We start from the raw sequence: 22,603 nt of genomic DNA, 5'->3' as shown, positions 1-22,603 counted from the left end.
CAGCTTGTTGAGTAGGATGGAGTTTTGATGAGGATATTGCCCAGATAGGATCTCTCTGGCCCCCAGGATGGCCATTACCGCAGCAATGATATTTGTAATGAACCTGGGCGCACTGGCCAGCACGAAGGGAAGAAACACAAATTGAAAGTGAGACCGTTGGACTGCTAATAGGAGAAAAGTCTGATGACCTGGAAAAATGACTATGTGGAGGTAGGCATCTTGAATATCCACTGAACAGAGGAATTCCTCAGGTTCCATGGAGGCAATTACTGAATTGAGAAACTCCATCCTGAAATGGCGAAGACAAACTCACTTGTTCAGTAACTGTAGATCCAGTATGGGCCGGAAGAAGCAGTCCTTCTTAGGTACCACAAAAAGATTTGAATGGAAACGTGTGAATCACTCCTGTGGAGCAACAGAAACGATGATGCCTAATTGGCAGAGGGATGAGATGGCCATGAAAAGAACGGAAGCAAGGCAGGGACTTTTTTGGGAACGAGATTTGAAGAAACAGCCGTGAAGTAGGGAGGAAAATTCTATCTTGTACCTGGAGGAGACGACCCAAGTGTCATCAACTATGGAGAGCCACACATCTGCCTTGGCCAGGTATGCCACCTGCCTGTCTGTAGGATCCCATGATGGAGGTTCTAACGGAGAGAGTACTTTTGATGGATAACCGGGATACCGGGGGATCTACAGCAGGAGATTTGATCCAATTCTTGAGAAGATCAGGAGGAAAAGGATACTGTATCTCTATGTGTCTCCGCCTTTGGAACCGCTTGTACAGATGCGCCCCTTCTTTTGACAGGACCCCTTATGATTGGTTAAAACATTGAGAGCTTGCTTCACACTCTTAAAGGACATTATCTGATCTGAGGGAAAGCGGACCACATCCTTGACGTTCAAAGACTGTTAACAGCAGGGACCAGACTATCGACAATGTCCCTTAATTTGGAAGCTTGATCAGAATCAGACGCAGAGCGATGGTCTGATTCCTGAGCTGCATGAGGTTCATGAAAACGAGAAGGGAAGTAGAGCCCAACCTGGAGGAACCAGCAGGGGAGGGAGACCTGGAAGAGGAACTTGTACGAAGCCGCTTTTTGGTGCAAAGTAACTGGTGGGTCTGACTCCCCCTGGAAAGTGGTCAGAGTACTAGGGGCAGGAGGAAGTTTAGGCAGACGTTCTACGAAACAAAGCGGGGTCTGGGGTACCTTGGTTAAGTCAGTGACAGACTGGGAAAAAGCAGTGGCTCATGCTGGGGGAAACCACACACTCGCCAAGGGAAGCTCCTGTGAAGAGTGGGGCGGTGGTGAGTGGAGAAGAGAGGAGGACAGTGAGAAAGAAGAAGTGGCGGAATTTTTAGAGATGATGTATTAGAAAGTTGACTATATTCGCCTGTACTATACATTTATGAAATGTATTTTACTACTGTTCACCACAATAATAATAACAAAAAAAAGTACATTTTAGAGGAAACGTATTTATTGAAGGGAAACTTTACACGTTAAAACTACAACAGATACTGAATGTTTTTGCTGATGTCCTTTCCGGGGAACATAAGGAAATATTGCACAAGAACAAAAAGATCATGCACCAAAAACAGTATAAACTAAATATATTAAGAAACCATACAGCATAGATACAATTTATACAACTTTAAAATAGAAGTTCGAACGAGGAAAGTGTAGAAAGTATAAAAATCTTCAAGCACTTCTGTGAGATACATACAGTCTTCAACGACGACGCATGATGAAATTTACACTGCAGTCCAAACCTTGGCAAGACTACGACTCCCAGCATACCCTGACAGCTGTATTTATTTAGCTAGGTTAGAGATCACAGACCCCACCAGTCTGTGCTTCATGTTTAATCAGTTTTAGTAGTCAGAAAAGGGAACTTCTATCAAAAGTTCTGTAAGAATCCAATAAATGCATGTAAAAAAAATAAAAATAATAATCATTAAAAAAAAAAATTTTAGTTTTCCTTTGTGAATGAATATACTATTTGGTTTGGACCATTTTATGACTTTTTTTTTTTTTTTGCAGGGGGAAGATGACAACTCACTAACAGATCCAAAACACTGAGTGGGATCCTGTTGACCTACAACATTGAGGGGGGCACTGAGCATGAAGAGGAGTTCCAGGCACAGGCACAAGTGGATTTGCCCGGGAAGCATTATAGGGGTTGTTGAGCAAACAAGGCGTTGTCCGGGACTAAGATATTGATGACTTACCATTTGATATAAGGTCAGTGGGGGTCCGACCCCTGGCACTCCCACCGCCCTGCAAAAACCTGAAGCTGCGGCAGCCAGAACTTCACCATGATTAGCTACAATGCCACAGCGCCTTACATTGTGTAGTGGACGTTCTCTGGTATTGCAGCTCAGCTCACATTTAAGTGAATGTGATTAAAGCTGCAGTACCCGATAACAGCCTCTATACAGTGTATAGAGCAGTGATGTCCTGGTGGATTGGGCAACAAGTAATGATTAAGCAATGGGACTTACGGGTGTCTCATTTTTGTGGAGTTTCCTAAAGATAGGTCATCAAGATCTTAGTCCAGGAAAATACCTCTAAAAATGGGCTGTAGTCCCACACTTCTACATTTGGGGATACTGTGATACAGCATAAGTATAGGGGTTATCCAAGACGGAACTTTCCCCCAAAAAATCTTAGCCTATGGTTGCTAACTGATGGCAAGGAAGACCCAAAAAAGATATTGGGCCAATGCTCTGTCCAGGAATAGTAATATTATACTAGGAATTTTTGGTAACTACCATTCGGTATCCACAGGCCATAGACAAGATAGGCTGGGATCGCGGCCCATAGACAAGAAAGGCTGGGATCGCGGCCCATAGACAAGATAGGCTGGGATCACACATACGTGGTGCTCTACACTCAGCTATGGATATCCAACAATACACCTAAAAAACAGGATTCAGATGGAAACGACCTTATAGTCATTTACTATTATAAGCCTGATGGGAGTCACCTTGGGGATGGTTCCTGACCTGCGTCCTGGAAGTGATCGTCTTTCTTAGTCATGTACAAAAGAGGAGTCTACCAAGCTTTGGAGCATGTCTAAAAGAGACAGACACTGCCAGGACAGAGTGACTCCTTTATCCTCATAAAAGGGAATGGCTCCACTGTGGTTTTCATTGGGACCCTTATGGAAGCCCCAACGCGCTGCTCCGTGTACAGCGTATGTGTGTGATCCTATCCGATCATGGCCAGCCCCAGAACTTAGGAGACAGAATTGGTGGCACGGTGTAAGACAAGATCCTCAATTTACAGATTTTTCTCAATTTAAATTACGTACCAGAAAAGTGATCTTGTATTGTCACAGGGGGGAAACATGGCATCTTTTTTTTTAGGAAGTGAAGGAAAAAACAAATGTAGTGTAAGGTGAAGACTCTACATGTACCAAGTGTAGATATGGAGACAGATTTGAAGCAAAGGTAATGAAACTGAATACTTTGGTGAATTCTTAAAGTATAGGACTAGGAAAACATGGCAGTTGTCTTTAAAAAAAAATAGTGCCATAAATGCCCACTGGTTGTGTATGGTATTGCAGCTCAGCCCCATTCAGTTTGCAAGAGCTAAGCTTCAACACCCATGGACAAGTATGATGCATGAATGTGCACACTGTCACGATTCCACTCTACACCCTCAGAAAGTGGGCAGTCACGATTTGGTAGTTTGCAGCTGCATAGAGTAACTGCAGAAAGCCCTTTAAGAACAGGGATGTCTGCTTTGGACTATTTGTTGGAACGGTTCCCTAAAAACAAAAATCTATTGCTTGGGCCACTTGTGATCAGCTGTAATCTGGTGGTGGAACCAGGCACCAGGTGCCCATGAAAATCAATGGGCTATCAGTCAAATGCATAGACAAGCTTATCTTGCTGAGTGGTGCTCCTAGTAGTCACCCCCACAAGATTAAGGAGTATAACACGTCATCTTTTCCTTGCAGAATCTATATGGTTAAGTAGCCAATATTCCTCCAGGGTCGAAACCTGCAATGGATGTGACACTGGGGCTTTAGCTAAAATAGGAAATTCCAAATGAGCAGGTGCCCCCTCTTCATATGGAGAATGGTTTTCATAACAGAAAACCTTTTATGAGGACAGTGCACCGGTGGTCAAGACAGTGCACCGGTGGTCAAGACAGTGCACCGGTGGTCAAGACAGTGCACCGGTGGTCAAGACAGTGCACCGATGGGATGCCATCTGATACCCAGCTATATATAAACATCACTTGCTATAGTTGCCAGTCTGAATTGAACTTGACACTACTTTCTTTAAAAAGTCTGTCCCTTAAAAAAAAAAAAAAATAGGATTTGCTGTTCCACCATGTTTTGCTGTAATGGCGATTCTCTCTGAAGGTATAAACCGAGGTGGAGTGTTGAGATTAGACACATCTGCATCTTTCTGGGGAAACTTATTTGCTTGAGGCAGAAAGAAAGCAAATCAAACATGGCAGCACTACTTGTCCTAAAGCCAGTGATTGCGCTGAAAGAGGTAAAGAAAGGGAGTGGATCCTGTGCTATTCTCTAGCCGCGGTGTCGCAGGCAGCTGCTCAGTTAAAGTGTCGGGCAAGGCGGGACGATCTGTAGTCGGCTCTCAGCTGCACAAAGGAGTGGAGGATGTTCTTGTCCAGGCTGGCGAGCTGCTCTCCAGAACATACCTGCTTCAGGTTATCTGGGGCCACCACCAGGAGGTTGCAGAGGGAGTGCAGGGTATCAAAAAGCTGCAGCACAAGAGGAATCTGCAAGAAACAAGGGTGACTGATGAATAACACTACAAATGTGCCAAAGTGACACTCCGCACACTGCCAAATGGAACATATACTGTGCGCCTGGCAATGTAATACTGCCTTTTATAACAAAACTGCAGTCAAGGACAACATTATTCTTTTTTACATCATGATCTGTTTTACAAAACAATAAAATTTAATATTCTTGCAATTTTCATACTGGCCACTGGATCCTTTTTAGACTCATGCTTCCTGTCCTTTCAGGAAGAGTTTTCAGCAGGCTCTTGATCATCAAAGACAGGATTACAATGACAGGTAACACCGCTATACACAGATGATAATCCACCAATCACTATAGGCGATGTCACAGCTCCCCTTCTCCTCCCTCCCTTCAAAATGACCTTTGCACACGCTCATTAGAAAAGATGGGGTGAGAGTAAGTCTACTGCTGTTAATATACGTGTGTCGTTTCCAAAAGGAACGGGAAGTTAGAGACTAGAATAGTGGCTGGTGTGAAAACTGAGAGATTTCTAAATATTTTTTTTTTGCAGTTAGGATATGAAAAATGTAATAAAAAAAGCATTACCAGAACTTAGATGTCTTTTTTTTTTGTTTTAACATACAAAACCTGATAAAGAAACCTTATATCGCAGCGCCATGCTGGAAACAAGTCTGGGATAATTAAAATTTCTGGATTAGAGAATTCCATTGTACTTTTGAATAGTAAATTGCAAAAAAGGAGATTTTTGTGTACTCACCGTAAAATCTCTTTCTCTTAGCCTCTAATTGGGGGACACAGGACCTTGGGTGTTATGCTGCTGTCCACTAGGAGGCGACACTATGCTTAATCTGAAAAAGATTAACCGTGGCTCCCCCTCTGCAGTATACACCCCCGGACGGCATCAGCCTGCTCCAGTTTTGTGCAAAAGCAATAGGAGGAACGTAACATAGATAACATAACCATGCCTATAAGAAGGCAACTATGTAAGAACTCAAAGGAAAACCAATATGAGAACTCAACTTAACGGCCCGGAACGGGCAAAGGGTGGGTGCTGTTTCCCCCAATTAGAGGCTAAGAGAAAGAGATTTTACGGTGAGTACACAAAAATCTCCTTTACTCTGTCGCCTCATTGGGGGACACAGGACCATGGGACGTCCCAAAGCAGTCCCTGGGTGGGAAGCAATGGACGAATATTGTGTAGACGGTCCCTACAATTGGGACACCGCTGCCTGCAGAATACGTCTGCCCAGGCTCGCATCTGCTGAGGACTGGGTATGAACCCTGTAGTGTTTTGTAAACGTGTGTATTCTAGTCCAGGTGGCTGCCTTACACACTTGTTGTGCCGAAGCCTGGTGCCGAATGGCCCAGGAGGCCCCTACCGCACGAGTAGAGTGTGCCGTAATACCTGCTGGAAGAGGAGAATTTTTGAGGCGGTAGGCCTCTTGTATGGTGGATTTGATCCACCTGGCAAGGGTAGCTTTGGAAGCTGGTAGACCCTTGCGGCCGCCTTCCAGAAGAAGGAAAAGAGAATCAGACTTCCGGAAGGGCGCAGTCCTAGACACATAGATACGCAGTGCCCTGACAAGGTCAAGCGTATGCAGAGCCTTCTCCACTCTATGAACCGGAACCGGACAGAGGGATGGCAGTGAAATTTCTTCATTGAGATGAAAGCTGGATACAACCTTCGGAAGGAAGGATGGAACCGTACGAAGGACTACCTTGTCCTGGAAAAAAATCAGGAAAGGCTGTCTGCAGGAGAGTGCTGTGAGTTCAGACACCCTGCGTAGAAAAGTGATTGCCACGAGGAAAACCACTTTCTGGGATAGAAGACGGAGTGGGACTTCCCTAAGGGGTTCAAAGGGTGTTTCCTGTAATGGTGTCAGCACCAGGTTGAGGTCCCACGCTTCTAGTGGTCGTCTGTAGGGGGGAACCAATCGGGAAACCCCTGGAGAAATGTTCTTACTTGCGGTTTATGAGCAATGCATTTTTGAAAAAGCACTGAAAGAGCTGACACCTGGCTCTTAAGGGAGGCCAGGGATAGTCTGGCTTCCAGACCCAATTGGAGAAAACCGAGTACCCTGGGTAGGGAATAAGGGAGTGGGGTCTGGTTACGAGATTCGCACCAGGTAAAGAAAGTTTTCCAGGTACTGTAGTAAATCTTGGCAGAGGTTGGTTTTCGTGCTCTGATCATGGTTTTAATGACGTCTGGCGAAAAACCAGCCTGGGTTAGAACCCAGGTCTCAATGGCCACGCCGTCAAACTGAGGGCCTCTAAGTTCTGGTGGTAGAACGGGCCTTGTGACAGAAGATCCGGGCGGTCGGGAAGACGCCAGGGAACGTCTGCTTTGAGTCGTACGATGTCGGCGTACCATGTACGCCTGGGTCGGTCCGGTGCGATTAGGATGGTTGGAACTCCTTCCTGTTTGATCTTTCTCACCACTCTGGAAATCAGGGGGAGAGGTGGAAAAATGTACAGGAGCTGGAACTGGGTCCAGTCCTGAACCAGAGCGTCCGCCGCTAGAGCTCTCGGGTCGCGTGTTCTGGCGATGAAGTTGGAGACTTTGGCATTGAGGTGAGACGCCATTAGGTCCACATCCGGAGTGCCCCAACGATGGCAGATCTGTTGGAAGATTTCGGGATGGAGAGCCCACTCTCCCGAGTCTATTCCTTGTCGGCTGAGAAAGTCTGCTTCCCAGTTGTCTACACCCGGAATGTGGACCGCAGAGATAATAGAGCTCGTTTTCTCCGCCCAGTGAAGGATGCGTGTCACCTCTCGCATCGCTCTGGCACTGTGGCGTTGGTTATCATCGTGTCCAAGTTTTCACCGAAAAGTCGACCGCTGAGGTATGGAAGGTGCGTGAGGGACTTCTTTGAGGCTGCGTCCGCTTTCCATTCACGCAGCCAAAGGATACGCCGAATTGTGATGGCGTGTGATATTGCGCCCGCTGCACCTCTTGCAGAATCCAGAGCTGCATGAAGCATGTAATCTGCCACAACTGCTATCTGAACTGCTTGGTCCGACAGTTCAGGGGAAGAAGCTTGGAGGCCAGTTTGTACATTTTTTGCCCAAGCCAGTATGGCCTTGGCTGCCCAGACTGAAGCGAACGCGGGGGCTAGGGAGGCCCGTGGTTTCGCAAATTGAGCGAGCCATACTTTCTACCTGCCTGTCTGCTGCATCCCTAAGGGTTGAACTATCTGGCAGTGAAAGAAGTGTCTGTGCTGCCAGCCTGGAGACTGGGGGGTCCACTGCCGGTGGGTCTGTCCATTCTTTGGTGCTTTCCTTTGGAAAGGGGTAACGGGCCTCCAGAAACTTGCGATTGTTAAGCTTCTTGTGAGGCTGTGAGAATTGTTTTGTGAGGATCGATTTAAATTCTGGATGATCCAAGAAAACCTTAGGTGGTTTCAGAGCTCCTTCAAATGAAATCTTATTTTGTGGTGCGTCCAGGATCGGATCAGAGATATCCAGCACCCGATGTATGGACGAGATTATGTCCTCAACTAGCGCTGCATTGCTAGGTGGGATTGGAGTTAGGGATCCATCAGTTTCCTTGTCTGAGTCAGAATCGCAGACGCCTTCTGACTCCTGTGTATCACTAAGGTGTGTCCTAGGTGACCCGGAATGAGGGATTTCTCTGGACGGAGATTGGTGCGGAGAAATATCATGTCTGTCCCTGGTAGGGGACTGTGTAGATGACCTGTGACTACGGTATCTCTCCCTAGACAGGGATGACCGTGTGCTATGGGATGACGCAGATGAGCGTGACCTATGGGTGCGCTTGCGTCCTGACCTTGACATGGATGTGCTTGGGTCAGTATGTGACTGAGTCCGGCTTTCCCTTTGTTGGGTAGCATTCATAGTCGACGTATGGCTTTGCAGAGCCTGAAGCAATTTGGAGGTCATGTTATCTATGGACTGTGTCATAGATTGTGACATTTGAGTGACCCATTCCGGCGTAGGATTAGACACTGAAGGGTAGTAGGGGCTACTTGGGACTCTGGCACAGTAGTCTGAGAACAATCCTTGCAATGCGGATATGTGCTGCCGCTGGGAAGAGCATGACTGCAGGCTGTACAGAAAGCGTAAAAGCAGTCCTGCCTGGTTTTCTTAGACTTTGAGCCCGGCATAGTGCACCTGGAGTGGCTGTGCAAAGGGGCTAACTGTGCAGAGGAGGATACAGAGTAATAAAGTTCACAGCTGAGGTAACTCAGACTGTGAACTTACCCCACCAATGTGCCCCTGTGAACAGCGCTGAAAGAGTCTGGTCCTGAGCCTCCCCGGAGACCTGGCTGGCCTGTATGCGTCCTGCAGCTTATGATGGCCGCCGTAGCTCTTCTCCTGCTTACAGAGATGAAGAAGGGGGGCGGAGCGCTGCAAGGGCGGCAGTTGCTATGGAGATGCGCGCCCTGCAGCCTAGATCCGCCCCCTGTGTGACACCGCAGTGAGTAAAAATCGTCATCCGGGGGGCGGGCCGGAGAATGGGTGGTAGCTTCGGCTAAGCCGAAGCCGCGGTGTAAATTTATTTTCTATGCCCGAAAGGGCTCCAGGCCAGCGCGGTAGTCCGGGGTGGGGTCGGATTAAAACCGGACCCCCCCGGATTGAAAGGCAGAATGGCGGTGGGGACATAAATGGAAGGGGGTCTCTGAAAAGAGTCCCCCTTAGGCACTTAAGATGAAAAGCTGCCGCAGGTGCAGAGCCTGTGAAGGCCTGTGCCTGTGTGTGCCATGGCTGCCTGCACGCCCCCCGGCTCCTACAGGATCCCACAGACAGACTGGGGCTCCTGTATTGCTGCTGGTCCTCGGCTGCGGTGTGCTGGCTGGTGAGAGCTGCAGATGCTGCCGTCCAGGCCCTACCTGATGGTGTCTCAACCTAATACCCCCAGGGGGCATTAGGGAGGGTGCCGCTGTCACCGTCAGGGGGCTTTGTCCTCGCCTCAACTTCGGACCAAGACCGAGGGAATTGGGGAAGGAGGGGGGTTCTCAACTTCGAGCCTGACCCGAGGGGCCGGAGAAGGAGCAGCATGGTGGCTACGCCATCTCAACTTCAACTGTGCACCCTGTAGTAGGGGGCAGAGGAAGGAGCCATGCCGGGGGTCTCTTAAGAGACCCTCTTTTCTTCATCTGTAATCCCGCGCTGAAGCGAGGGACGAGTGAAGGTCTGAGGTGTGCCTCCTTGCGACACTAAGCAAAAACTGGAGTAGGCTGATGCCGTCCGGGGGTGTATACTGCGGAGGAGGAGCCACGCTTAATCTTTTTCAGATAAGCATAGTGTCGCCTCCTAGTGGACAGCAGCATAACACCCAAGGTCCTGTGTCCCCAATGAGGCGACAGAGTAAATAAAAGTAAACTTAAAGAGATATTCCCATCTCCAAAATCCTATCCCAATATGTAGTAGGAATAATAATAATAATAACAATAACAATAACAACAACAGCAACCTTCAATCAGAAATGTAGTATAGTTTTTCTGATTCGCTATGTCTCTTTCCTCATGTTCAGGCATTACAGGACCTTAGGTATCCATGGTTATGACCACTCATATAGTGAAAGTTAGTTAATTGCTAGTGGTTGTAATCATGGATACCTGAGGTCCTGCAATGCCCTGCACATGAGGAGAGAGACATAGTGAATCAGAAGAACTATACCACATTTCTAATTGGCGGTATTTGCTAATACTATTACACCTACTACATATTGGGATAGGATCTTAGAGATAGAACTAACCCTTTAAAGAAAGGAGAAAAAGGACATAGACCATGAATTGAATAGAACACTAAAAACACAATGCAAATATCACACGGCAAAAGAAGAGGACACTCGAGTTACAGACAAGCTTTCCGGGTATTTGGGGGTATTTTGCAGCCATCGGGCTCACATGTCACAATGCTGCTAAGTACGCCCCAGCTAACAAGACACACATGTGAATAGCAGCCAAAACTCACAAATTCCAAAGTACTGTCCTGTAATATTAGGTGTACGGGGCCTACTGACTCCACTGATGGTCATTAGAAAAAAGGGATCTGATGTGTTGGATTTCAACATCCCAAACATATAGTTTTTTCCAGCAGGAGTTAAGATGCCGCGCCTAAATGGGTCTGCAACCGGCTTACTCCCCTCTATATACAGAAATGTACATGGACGCTCAGGAGTGTGCTTTTTCTATGGAGCAGTCAGGATAAATCACCGCTGACCCCAATATTTAGCGGTTCTGCAAATCGCTTCTTCAAAGAGGAAGAGGACTTGAACTCCAGCGCCACCTATTGGATGTAGCAATCCTGAAAGTCAGTATCGACCCTTTAACAAAACTTGTCAAATGACGTAGGGTAAGAAGTTGCTCTGGACATTCAGCATCATAAAAGTGGTCAAGGAGAAAGTTAGAACATATATACATATGTCACTACGTACTTTGAACTCCTTGGCGCATTTCCTATATTCCGCCACGTCGCAGATCGCCAGCATGCCTCCCATTGAGCTGTAGGAAAACTGCTGCAGATGCTCATATATGAGGCGGTGGAAGCGCACCCCAAGCTCCATCAGTACCGTGTCCACGTTCTTTCCATCCATGGAGTTACGGATCTTCTCCACTTGCTTTCGAATGTAAAGGCAGACTTTAACGCAAGCCTATCATGGGGTAACAAAATGGAAATTAGGCCTTGTTCACATTTCCGTTTTTTAGTCCTACGTGCACAACATTATATTCTATAGGATTATTTTGGTCAGTTGCTTTTCCACTACTCGGACAATCCCTTCTGAATCCCTATGTGTCCCCCAAGTAAAGTAATAGCAGCTACGCTCACCTCTTGAGTCAGCACTGGCTCTCCTGGAGCTCACATGACATTTTTATGGCATGGGATCCCCGCTGCCAATGAAAAAACATCTGGAGGATGCGAGAGGAGCGACAGCTTTAACTTCTTCCGGATGTCCGTTACGTCCGCAATAGCGGACAGTGAAGTGGCCGCTGATAGGCTGCAGGGCTCGAGTGACACAATGTCAGGAGAGCCAGTGGTGAGTAGAGGTGTTTTTATTTTACTTAGGGGAAACAGTCTTTGACAAGGCGTTGTCCGAGTAGTGGACAACCCATTAAACTGATGACATATCTTAACAAAATGCCATCACTTAATCCAGTACAACCCCTTTAGTACTGGAACTTTCTAATTCAAAGTCAGCAAGCATCCAGAAAAATAGAGTATCCTTATACTTACACTTGTGTACTGAATTAACACATTATTCTCATCCTCTGGTTTGAAATCAGTTTTCTTTTGCTCAGCCGCCAATATCTGTTTCATCTGACCGATCATACAATTTAGTGTTCTGTAAATGGATCAGACAAAATATTAAGAAATGTCCCAATATACTCAGCAGTCAAGATACTGCACCTCAGGAATTTGGCACTTTGTAGCAGTCATTGCGAGCATGCACTGCTTGCCAGAGCTTACAATGCTAGGGATGACTGCCTGCTTGTGATCTGCTCACCAGAGCTTACAATGCGTGAGATGACTGCTCTGCTTGTGATCTGCTCACCGGAGCTTACAATACATGAGATGACTGTCCTGCTTGTGATCTGCTCACCAGAGCTTACAATGCATGAGATGACTGCTCTGCTTGTGATCTGCTCACCGGAGCTTACAATACATGAGATGACTGCCTGCTTGTGATCTGCTCACCAGAGCTTACAATACATGAGATGACTGCTCTGCTTGTGATTGCTCGCCACAGCTTACAATTCATGAGATGACTGCCCTGCTTGTGATCTGCTCACCGAAGCTTACAATACATGAGATAACAGCCTGCTTGTGATCTGCTCACCAGAGCTTACAATACATGAGATGACTGCCCTGCTTGTGATCTGCTCACAGGAGCTTACAATTCATGAGATGACTGCCAGCTTGTGATCTGCTCACCAGAGCTTACAATACATGAGATGACTGCCCTGCTTGTGATCTGCTCACAGGAGCTTACAATTCATGAGATGACAGCCTGCTTGTGATCTGCTCACCAGAGCTTACAATACATGAGATGACAGCCTGCTTGTGATCTGCTCACCAGAGCTTACAATACATGAGATGACTGCCCTACTTGAGATCTGCTCACAGGAGCTTACAATTCATGAGATGACTGCCAGCTTGTGATCTGCTCACCAGAGCTTACAATGCAGCAGATGACTGCTCTGCTTGTGATCTGCTCACCAGAGCTTACAATACATGAGATGACTGCCCTACTTGAGATCTGCTCACAGGAGCTTACAATTCATGAGATGACTGCCAGCTTGTGATCTGCTCACCAGAGCTTACAATGCATGAGATGACTGCCTGCTTGTGATCTGCTCACAGGAGCTTACAATACATGAGATGACTGCCTGCTTGTGATCTGCTCACCAGAGCTTACAATGCGTGAGATGACTGCCTGCTTGTGATCTGCTCACCAGAGCTTACAATACATGAGATGACTGCCTGCTTGTGATCTGCTCACCAGAGCTTACAATACATGAGATGACTGCCCTACTTGAAATCTGCTCACAGGAGCTTACAATTCATGAGATGACTGCCAGCTTGTGATCTGCTCACCAGAGCTTACAATGCATGAGATGACTGCCTGCTTGTGATCTGCTCACAGGAGCTTACAATACAAGAGATGACTGCTCTGCTTGTGATCTGCTCACCAGAGCTTACAATACACGAGATGACAGCCTGCTTGTGATCTGCTCACCAGAGCTTACAATGCATGAGATGACTGCTCTGCTTGTGATCTGCTCGCCGGAGCTTACAATGCATGAGATGATTGCCCTGCTTGTGATCTGCTCACCAGAGCTTACAATGCGTGAGATGACTGCCTGCTTGTGATCTGCTCACCGGAGCTTACAATACAAGAGATGACTGCTCTGCTTGTGATCTGCTCACCAGAGCTTACAATACATGAGATGACTGCTCTGCTTGTGATCTGCTCACCAGAGCTTACAATTCAGGAGATGACTGCATTGCTTGTGATCTGCTCACAGGAGCTTACAATGCATGAGATGACTGCTCTGCTTGTGATCTGCTCATCGGAGCTTACAATGCGTGAGATAACTGCTCTGCTTGTGATCTGCTCACCAGAGCTTACAATGCATGAGATGACTGCCCTGCTTATGATTGCTCGCCACAGCTTACAATTCATGAGATGACTGCCCTGCTTGTGATCTGCTCGCCAGAGCTTACAATTCATGAGATGACTGACTGCTTTTGATCTGCTTGCCAGAGCTTACAATTCATGAGATGACTGCCCTGCTTGTGATCTGCTCACCGGAGCTTACAATGCGTGAGATGACTGCCTGCTTGTGATCTGCTCACCGGAGCTTACAATGCGTGAGATGACTGCCTGCTTGTGATCTGCTCACCAGAGCTTACAATTCGTGAGATGACTGCCTGCTAGTGATCTGCACACCAAAGCTTACAATGCGTGAGATGACTGCCTGCTTGTGATCTGCTCACCAGAGCTTACAATGCGTGAGATGATTGCCTGCTTGTGACCTGCTCACCAGAGCTTACAATACATGAGATGACTGCCTGCTTGTGATCTGCTCACCAGAGCTTACAATACATGAGATGACTGCCCTACTTGAGATCTGCTCACAGGAGCTTACAATTCATGAGATGACTGCCAGCTTGTGATCTGCTCACCAGAGCTTACAATGCAGGAGATGACTGCTCTGCTTGTGATCTGCTCACCAGAGCTTACAATGCATGAGATGACTGCCCTGCTTGTGATCTGCTCACCGGAGCTTACAATGCATGAGATGATTGCCCTGCTTGTGATCTGCTCACCGGAGCTTACAATACATGAGATGACTGCCTGCTTGTGATCTGCTCACCAGAGCTTACAATACAAGAGATGACTGCTCTGCTTGTGATCTGCTCACCAGAGCTTACAATACACGAGATGACAGCCTGCTTGTGATCTGCTCACCAGAGCTTACAATGCATGAGATGACTGCTCTGCTTGTGATCTGCTCGCCAGAGCTTACAATGCATGAGATGATTGCCCTGCTTGTGATCTGCTCACCAGAGCTTACAATGCGTGAGATGACTGCCTGCTTGTGATCTGCTCACCGGAGCTTACAATACATGAGATGACTGCTCTGCTTGTGATCTGCTCACCAGAGCTTACAATACATGAGATGACTGCTCTGCTTGTGATCTGCTCACCAGAGCTTACAATACATGAGATGACTGCTCTGCTTGTGATCTGGTCACCAGAGCTTACAATGCGTGAGATGACTGCCTGCTTGTGATCTGCTCACCGGAGCTTACAATACAAGAGATGACTGCTCTGCTTGTGATCTGCTCACCGGAGCTTACAATACATGAGATGACTGCTCTGCTTGTGATCTGCTCACCAGAGCTTACAATGCGTGAGATGACTGCTCTTCTTGTGATCTGCTCACCGGAGCTTACAATACATGAGATGACTGCCCTGATTGTGATCTGCTCACCGGAGCTTACAATGCATGAGATGACTGCTCTGCTTGTGATCTACTCAACAGAGCTTACAATGCGTGAGATGACTGCCCTGCTTGTGATCTGCTCACCAGAGCTTACAATACATGAGATGACTGCCCTACTTGAGACCTGTTCACCGGAGCTTACAATGCATGAGATGACTGCCCTACTTGAGATCTGCTCACCGGAGCTTACAATTCAGGAGAGGACTGCCTGCTTGTGATCTGCTCACCGGAGCTTACAATACATGAGATGACTGCTCTGCTTGTGATCTGCTCACCAGAGCTTACAATACATGAGATGACTGCTCTGCTTGTGATCTGCTCACCAGAGCTTACAATACATGAGATGACTGCTCTGCTTGTGATCTGGTCACCAGAGCTTACAATGCGTGAGATGACTGCCTGCTTGTGATCTGCTCACCGGAGCTTACAATACAAGAGTTGACTGCTCTGCTTGTGATCTGCTCACCGGAGCTTACAATACATGAGATGACTGCTCTGCTTGTGATCTGCTCACCAGAGCTTACAATGCGTGAGATGACTGCTCTTCTTGTGATCTGCTCACCGGAGCTTACAATACATGAGATGACTGCCCTGATTGTGATCTGCTCACCGGAGCTTACAATGCATGAGATGACTGCTCTGCTTGTGATCTACTCAACAGAGCTTACAATGCGTGAGATGACTGCCCTACTTGAGATCTGTTCACCGGAGCTTACAATGCATGAGATGACTGCCCTACTTGAGATCTGCTCACCGGAGCTTACAATTCAGGAGAGGACTGCATTGCTTGTGATCTGCTCACAGGAGCTTACAATTCATGAAATGACTGCCCTGCTTGTGATCTGCTCACAGGAGCTTACAATGCATGAGATGACTGCCCTGCTTGTGATCTGCTCACAGGAGCTTACAATGCATGAGATGACTGCTCTGCTTGTGATCTGCTCACCGGAGCTTACAATGCGTGAGATGACTGCCTGCTTGTGATCTGCTCACCAGAGCTTACAATACATGAGATGACTGCCCTACTTGAGATCTGCTCACCGGAGCTTACAATTCAGGAGATGACTGCATTGCTTGTGATCTGCTCACAGGAGCTTACAATTCATGAGATGACTGTCCTGCTTGTGATCTGCTCACCGGAGCTTACAATGCGTGAGAAGACTGCCTGCTTGTGATCTGCTCACCAGAGCTTACAATGCGTGAGATGACTGCCTGCTTGTGATCTGCTCACCAGAGCTTACAATGCGTGAAATGACTGCTCTGCTTGTGATCTGCTCACCGGAGCGTACAATACAAGAGATGACTGCTCTGCTTGTGATCTGCTCACCGGAGCTTACAATGCATGAGATGACTGCTCTGCTTGTGATCTGCTCACAGGAGCTTACAATACATGAGATGACTGCTCTGCTTGTGATCTGCTCACCGGAGCTTACAATACATGAGATGACTGCTCTGCTTGTGATCTGCTCACCGGAGCTTACAATACATGAGATGACTGCCCTGCTTGTGATCTGCTCACCAGAGCTTACAATGCATGAGATGACTGCTCTGCTTGTGATCTGCTCACCGGAGCTTACAATACATGACATGACTGCTCTGCTTGTGATTGCTCGCCACAGCTTACAATTCATGAGATGACTGCCTGTTTTTGATCTGCTCGCCAGAGCTTAAAATTCATGAGATGACTGCCCTGCTTGTGATCTGCTCACCGGAGCTTACAATACATGAGATGACTGCTCTGTTTGTGATCAGCTCACCGGAGCTTACAATACATGAGATGACTGCTCTGCTTGTGATCTGCTCACCAGAGCTTACAATACATGAGATGACTGCTCTGCTTGTGATCTGCTCACCAGAGCTTACAATACATGAGATGACTGCTCTGCTTGTGATCTGCTCACCAGAGCTTACAATGCGTGAGATGACTGCCTGCTTGTGATCTGCTCACCAGAGCTTACAATGCGTGAGATGACTGCTCTGCTTGTGATCTGCTCACCGGAGCTTACAATACAAGAGATGACTGCTCTGCTTGTGATCTGCTCACCGGAGCTTACAATGCATGAGATGACAGCCCTGCTTGTGATCTGCTCACAGGAGCTTACAATGCATGAGATGACTGCTCTGCTTGTGATGTGCTCATCGGAGCTTACAATGCGTGAGATGACTGCTCTGCTTGTGATCTGCTCACCAGAGCTTACAATGCATGAGATGACTGCCCTGCTTATGATTGCTCGCCACAGCTTACAATTCATGAGATGACTGCCTGCTTTTGATCTGCTCGCCAGAGCTTACAATTCATAAGATGACTGCCCTGCTTGTGATCTGCTCACTGGAGCTCACAATACATGAGATGACTGCTCTGTTTGTGATCAGCTCACCGGAGCTTACAATGCGTGAGATGACTGCCTGCTTGTGATCTGCTCACCAGAGCTTACAATGCGTGAGATGACTGCCTGCTTGTGATCTGCACACCAAAGCTTACAATGCGTGAGATGACTGCCTGCTTGTGATCTGCTCACCAGAGCTTACAATGCGTGAGATGACTGCCTGCTTGTGACCTGCTCACCAGAGCTTACAATACATGAGATGACTGCCCTACTTGAGATCTGCTCACAGGAGCTTACAATTCATGAGATGACTGCCAGCTTGTGATCTGCTCACCAGAGCTTACAATGCAGGAGATGACTGCTCTGCTTATGATCTGCTCACCGGAGCTTACAATACATGAGATGACTGCTCTGCTTGTGATCTGCTCACCAGAGCTTACAATACAAGAGATGACTGCTCTGCTTGTGATCTGCTCACCAGAGCTTACAATGCAGGAGATGACTGCTCTGCTTATGATCTGCTCGCCACAGCTTACAATACATGAGATGACTGCTTGCTTGTGATCTGCTCACCAGAGCTTACAATACATGAGATGACTGCCTGCTTGTGATCTGCTCGCCAGAGCTTACAATGCATGAGATGACTGCCCTGCTTGTGATCTGCTCACCGGAGCTTACAATGCATGAGATGGTTGCCCTGCTTGTGATCTGCTCACCGGAGCTTACAATACATGAGATGACTGCCTGCTTGTGATCTGCTCACCAGAGCTTACTATGCGTGAGATGACTGCCTGCTTGTGATCTGCTCACCGGAGCTTACAATACATGAGATGACTGCTCTGCTTGTGATCTGCTCACCAGAGCTTACAATACAAGAGATGACTGCTCTGCTTGTGATCTGCTCACCAGAGCTTACAATACACGAGATGACAGCCTGCTTGTGATCTGCTCACCAGAGCTTACAATGCATGAGATGACTGCTCTGCTTGTGATCTGCTCGCCGGAGCTTACAATGCATGAGATGATTGCCCTGCTTGTGATCTGCTCACCAGAGCTTACAATGCGTGAGATGACTGCCTGCTTGTGATCTGCTCACCAGAGCTTACAATACATGAGATGACTGCTCTGCTTGTGATCTGCTCACCAGAGCTTACAATACATGAGATGACTGCTCTGCTTGTGATCTGCTCACCAGAGCTTACAATGCGTGAGATGACTGCCTGCTTGTGATCTGCTCACCGGAGCTTACAATACAAGAGATGACTGCTCTGCTTGTGATCTGCTCACCGGAGCTTACAATACATGACATGACTGCTCAGCTTGTGATCTGCTCACCAGAGCTTACAATGCGTGAGATGACTGCTCTGCTTGTGATCTGCTCACCGGAGCTTACAATACATGAGATAACTGCCCTGATTGTGATCTGCTCACCGGAGCTTACAATGCATGAGATGACTGCTCTGCTTGTCATCTGCTCACCAGAGCTTACAATGCGTGAGATGACTGCCTGCATGTGATCTGCTCACCAGAGCTTACAATACATGAGATGACTGCCCTGATTGTGATCTGCTCACCGGAGCTTACAATGCATGAGATGACTGCTCTGCTTGTGATCTACTCAACAGAGCTTACAATGCGTGAGATGACTGCCCTGCTTGTGATCTGCTCACCAGAGCTTACAATACATGAGATGACTGCTCTGCTTGTGATCTTCTCACCAGAGCTTACAATACATGAGATGACTGCCCTGATTGTGATCTGCTCACCGGAGCTTACAATGCATGAGATGACTGCTCTGCTTGTCATCTGCTCACCAGAGCTTACAATACATGAGATGACTGCTCTGCTTGTGATCTACTCAACAGAGCTTACAATGCGTGAGATGACTGCCCTGCTTGTGATCTGCTCACCAGAGCTTACAATACATGAGATGACTGCCCTACTTGAGATCTGTTCACCGGAGCTTACAATGCATGAGATGACTGCCCTACTTGAGATCTGCTCACCGGAGCTTACAATTCATAAGATGACTGCCCTGCTTGTGATCTGCTCACAGGAGCTTACAATGCATGAGATGACTGCTCTGCTTGTGATCTGCTCACCAGAGCTTACAATACATGAGATGACTGCCCTACTTGAGATCTGCTCACCGGAGCTTACAATTCAGGAGATGACTGCCCTGCTTGTGATCTGCTCACAGGAGCTTACAATGCATGAGATGACTGCTCTGCTTGTGATCTGCTCACCGGAGCTTACAATGCGTGAGATAACTGCCTGCTTGTGATCTGCTCACCAGAGCTTACAATACATGAGATGACTGCCCTACTTGAGATCTGCTCACCGGAGCTTATAATTCAGGAGATGACTGCATTGCTTGTGATCTGCTCACAGGAGCTTACAATTCATGAGATGACTGCCCTGCTTGTGATCTGCTCACCGGAGCTTACAATGCGTGAGAAGACTGCCTGCTTGTGATCTGCTCACCGGAGCTTACAATGCGTGAGAAGACTGCCTGCTTGTGATCTGCTCACCAGAGCTTACAATGCGTGAGATGACTGCCTGCTTGTGATCTGCTCACCAGAGCTTGCAATGCGTGAGATGACTGCCCTGCTTGTGATCTGCTCACCGGAGCTTACAATACATGAGATGACTGCCCTGCTTGTGATCTGCTCACCAGAGCTTACAATACAAGAGATGACTGCTCTGCTTGTGATCTGCTCACCAGAGCTTACAATACAAGAGATGACTGCTCTGCTTGTGATCTGCTCACCAGAGCTTATAATACAAGAGATGACTGCTCTGCTTGTGATCTGCTCACCAGAGCTTACAATACATGAGATGACAGCCTGCTTGTGATCTGCTCACCAGAGCTTACAATGCATGAGATGACTGCTCTGCTTGTGATCTGCTCACCAGAGCTTACAATACAAGAGATGACTGCTCTGCTTGTGATCTGCTCACCAGAGCTTACAATACAAGAGATGACTGCTCTGCTTGTGATCTGCTCACCAGAGCTTATAATACAAGAGATGACTGCTCTGCTTGTGATCTGCTCACCAGAGCTTACAATACATGAGATGACAGCCTGCTTGTGATCTGCTCACCAGAGCTTACAATGCGTGAGATGACTGCCTGCTTGTGATCTGCTCGCCGGAGCTTACAATACATGAGATGACTGCCCTGCTTGTGATCTGCTCACCAGAGCTTACAATACATGAGATGACTGCCTGCTTGTGATCTGCTCGAAGGAGCTTACAATGCATGAGATGATTGCCCTGCTTGTGATCTGCTCACCAGAGCTTACAATGCGTGAGATGACTGCCTGCTTGTGATCTGCTCACCGGAGCTTACAATGCATGAGATGACTGCTCTGCTTGTGATCTGCTCACCAGAGCTTACAATACATGAGATGACAGCCTGCTTGTGATCTGCTCACCAGAGCTTACAATGCGTGAGATGACTGCTCTGCTTGTGATCTGCTCACCGGAGCTTACAATGCATGAGATGACAGCCTGCTTGTGATCTGCTCACCAGAGCTTACAATGCGTGAGATGACTGCTCTGCTTGTGATCTGCACACCGGAGCTTACAATACAAGAGATGACTGCTCTGCTTGTGATCTGCTCACCAGAGCTTACAATACATGAGATGACTGCTCAGCTTGTGATCTGCTCACCAGAGCTTACAATACAAGAGATGACTGCTCTGCTTGTGATCTGCTCACAGGAGCTTACAATACATGAGATGACTGCCTGCTTGTGATCTGCTCACCAGAGCTTACAATACATGAGATGACTGCCCTGCTTGTGATCTGCTCACCGGAGCTTACAATACATGAGATGACTGCCCTGCTTGTGATCTGCTCACCAGAGATTACAATTCATGAGATGACTGTTTGCTTGTGATCTGCTCACCAGAGCTTACAATACATGAGATGACTGCCTGCTTATGATCTGCTCGCCAGAGCTTACTATTCATGAGATGACTGCCCTGCTTGTGATCTGCTCACCAGAGCTTACAATACATGAGATGACTGCTCTGTTTGTGATTACAATGCAGGAGATGACTGCCCTACTTATGATCTGCTCGCCAGAGCTTACAATACATGAGATGACTGCCCTGCTTGTGATCTGCTCACCGGAGCTTACAATGCGTGAGAGGACTGCCTGCTTGTGATCGGCTCACCAGAGCTTACAATGCATGAGATGACTGCCTGCTTGTGATCTGCTCACCGGAGCTTACAATACATGAAATGACTGCCCTGCTTGTGATCTGCTCGCCTGAGCTTACAATACGTGAGGAGACTGCCTGCTTGTGATCTGGTCACCGGAGCTTACAATGCGTGAGATGACTGCTCTGCTTGTGATCGGCTCACCAGAGCTTACAATGCATGAGATGACTGCTCTGCTTGTGATCTGCTCACCAGAGCTTACAATACAAGAGATGACTGCTCTGCTTGTGATCTGCTCACCAGAGCTTACAATACAAGAGATGACTGCTCTGCTTGTGATCTGCTCACCAGAGCTTACAATACATGAGATGACAGCCTGCTTGTGATCTGCTCACCAGAGCTTACAATGCATGAGATGACTGCTCTGCTTGTGATCTGCTCACCGGAGCTTACAATACATGAGATGACTGCTCTGTTTGTGATCTGCTCGCCAGAGCTTACAATACATGAGATGACTGCCCTGCTTGTGATCTGCTCACCGGAGCTTACAATGCGTGAGATGACTGCCTGCTTGTGATCGGCTCACCAGAGCTTACAATGCATGAGATGACTGCCTGCTTGTGATCTGCTCACCGGAGCTTACAATGCGTGAGATGACTGCCTGCTTGTGATCTGCTCACCAGAGCTTACAATGCGTGAGATGACTGCTCTGCTTGTGATCTGCACACCGGAGCTTACAATGCATGAGATGACTGCCCTGCTTGTGATCTGCTCACCAGAGCTTACAATACATGAGATGACTGCCCTGCTTGTGATCTGCTCACCGGAGCTTACAATACATGAGATGACTGCCCTGCTTGTGATCTGCTCACCAGAGAT

The 22,603-nt window shown here is 47.6% G+C and overlaps 1 protein-coding gene across 2 annotated transcripts in view; it reads right to left on the bottom strand.

The window, feature by feature from the left end:
- Nucleotides 1-1,464: 1,464 nt before the first annotated feature.
- Nucleotides 1,465-22,603, bottom strand: part of EXOC5 (exocyst complex component 5) — a 46,485-nt gene continuing 25,346 nt past the window's right edge. For both annotated transcript variants that reach the window (XM_073638776.1, XM_073638775.1), the window contains exons 16-18: nucleotides 11,950-12,058; nucleotides 11,153-11,368; nucleotides 1,465-4,763 (exon numbers count right to left, since the gene is read on the bottom strand). In XM_073638776.1, the coding sequence (XP_073494877.1) occupies nucleotides 4,575-4,763; nucleotides 11,153-11,368; nucleotides 11,950-12,058 (514 nt within the window). In that variant the 3' untranslated portion in view covers nucleotides 1,465-4,574. The remainder of the gene's footprint in view (nucleotides 4,764-11,152; nucleotides 11,369-11,949; nucleotides 12,059-22,603) is intronic.

The sequence above is a fragment of the Phyllobates terribilis genome, unplaced genomic scaffold (assembly GCF_046119375.1).
Source record: "Phyllobates terribilis strain yellow unplaced genomic scaffold, ASM4611937v1 Scaffold_7__3_contigs__length_470593459, whole genome shotgun sequence".
Lineage (NCBI taxonomy): Eukaryota > Metazoa > Chordata > Amphibia > Anura > Dendrobatidae > Phyllobates > Phyllobates terribilis.
This window is presented reverse-complemented; position numbering and strand designations above follow the sequence as displayed.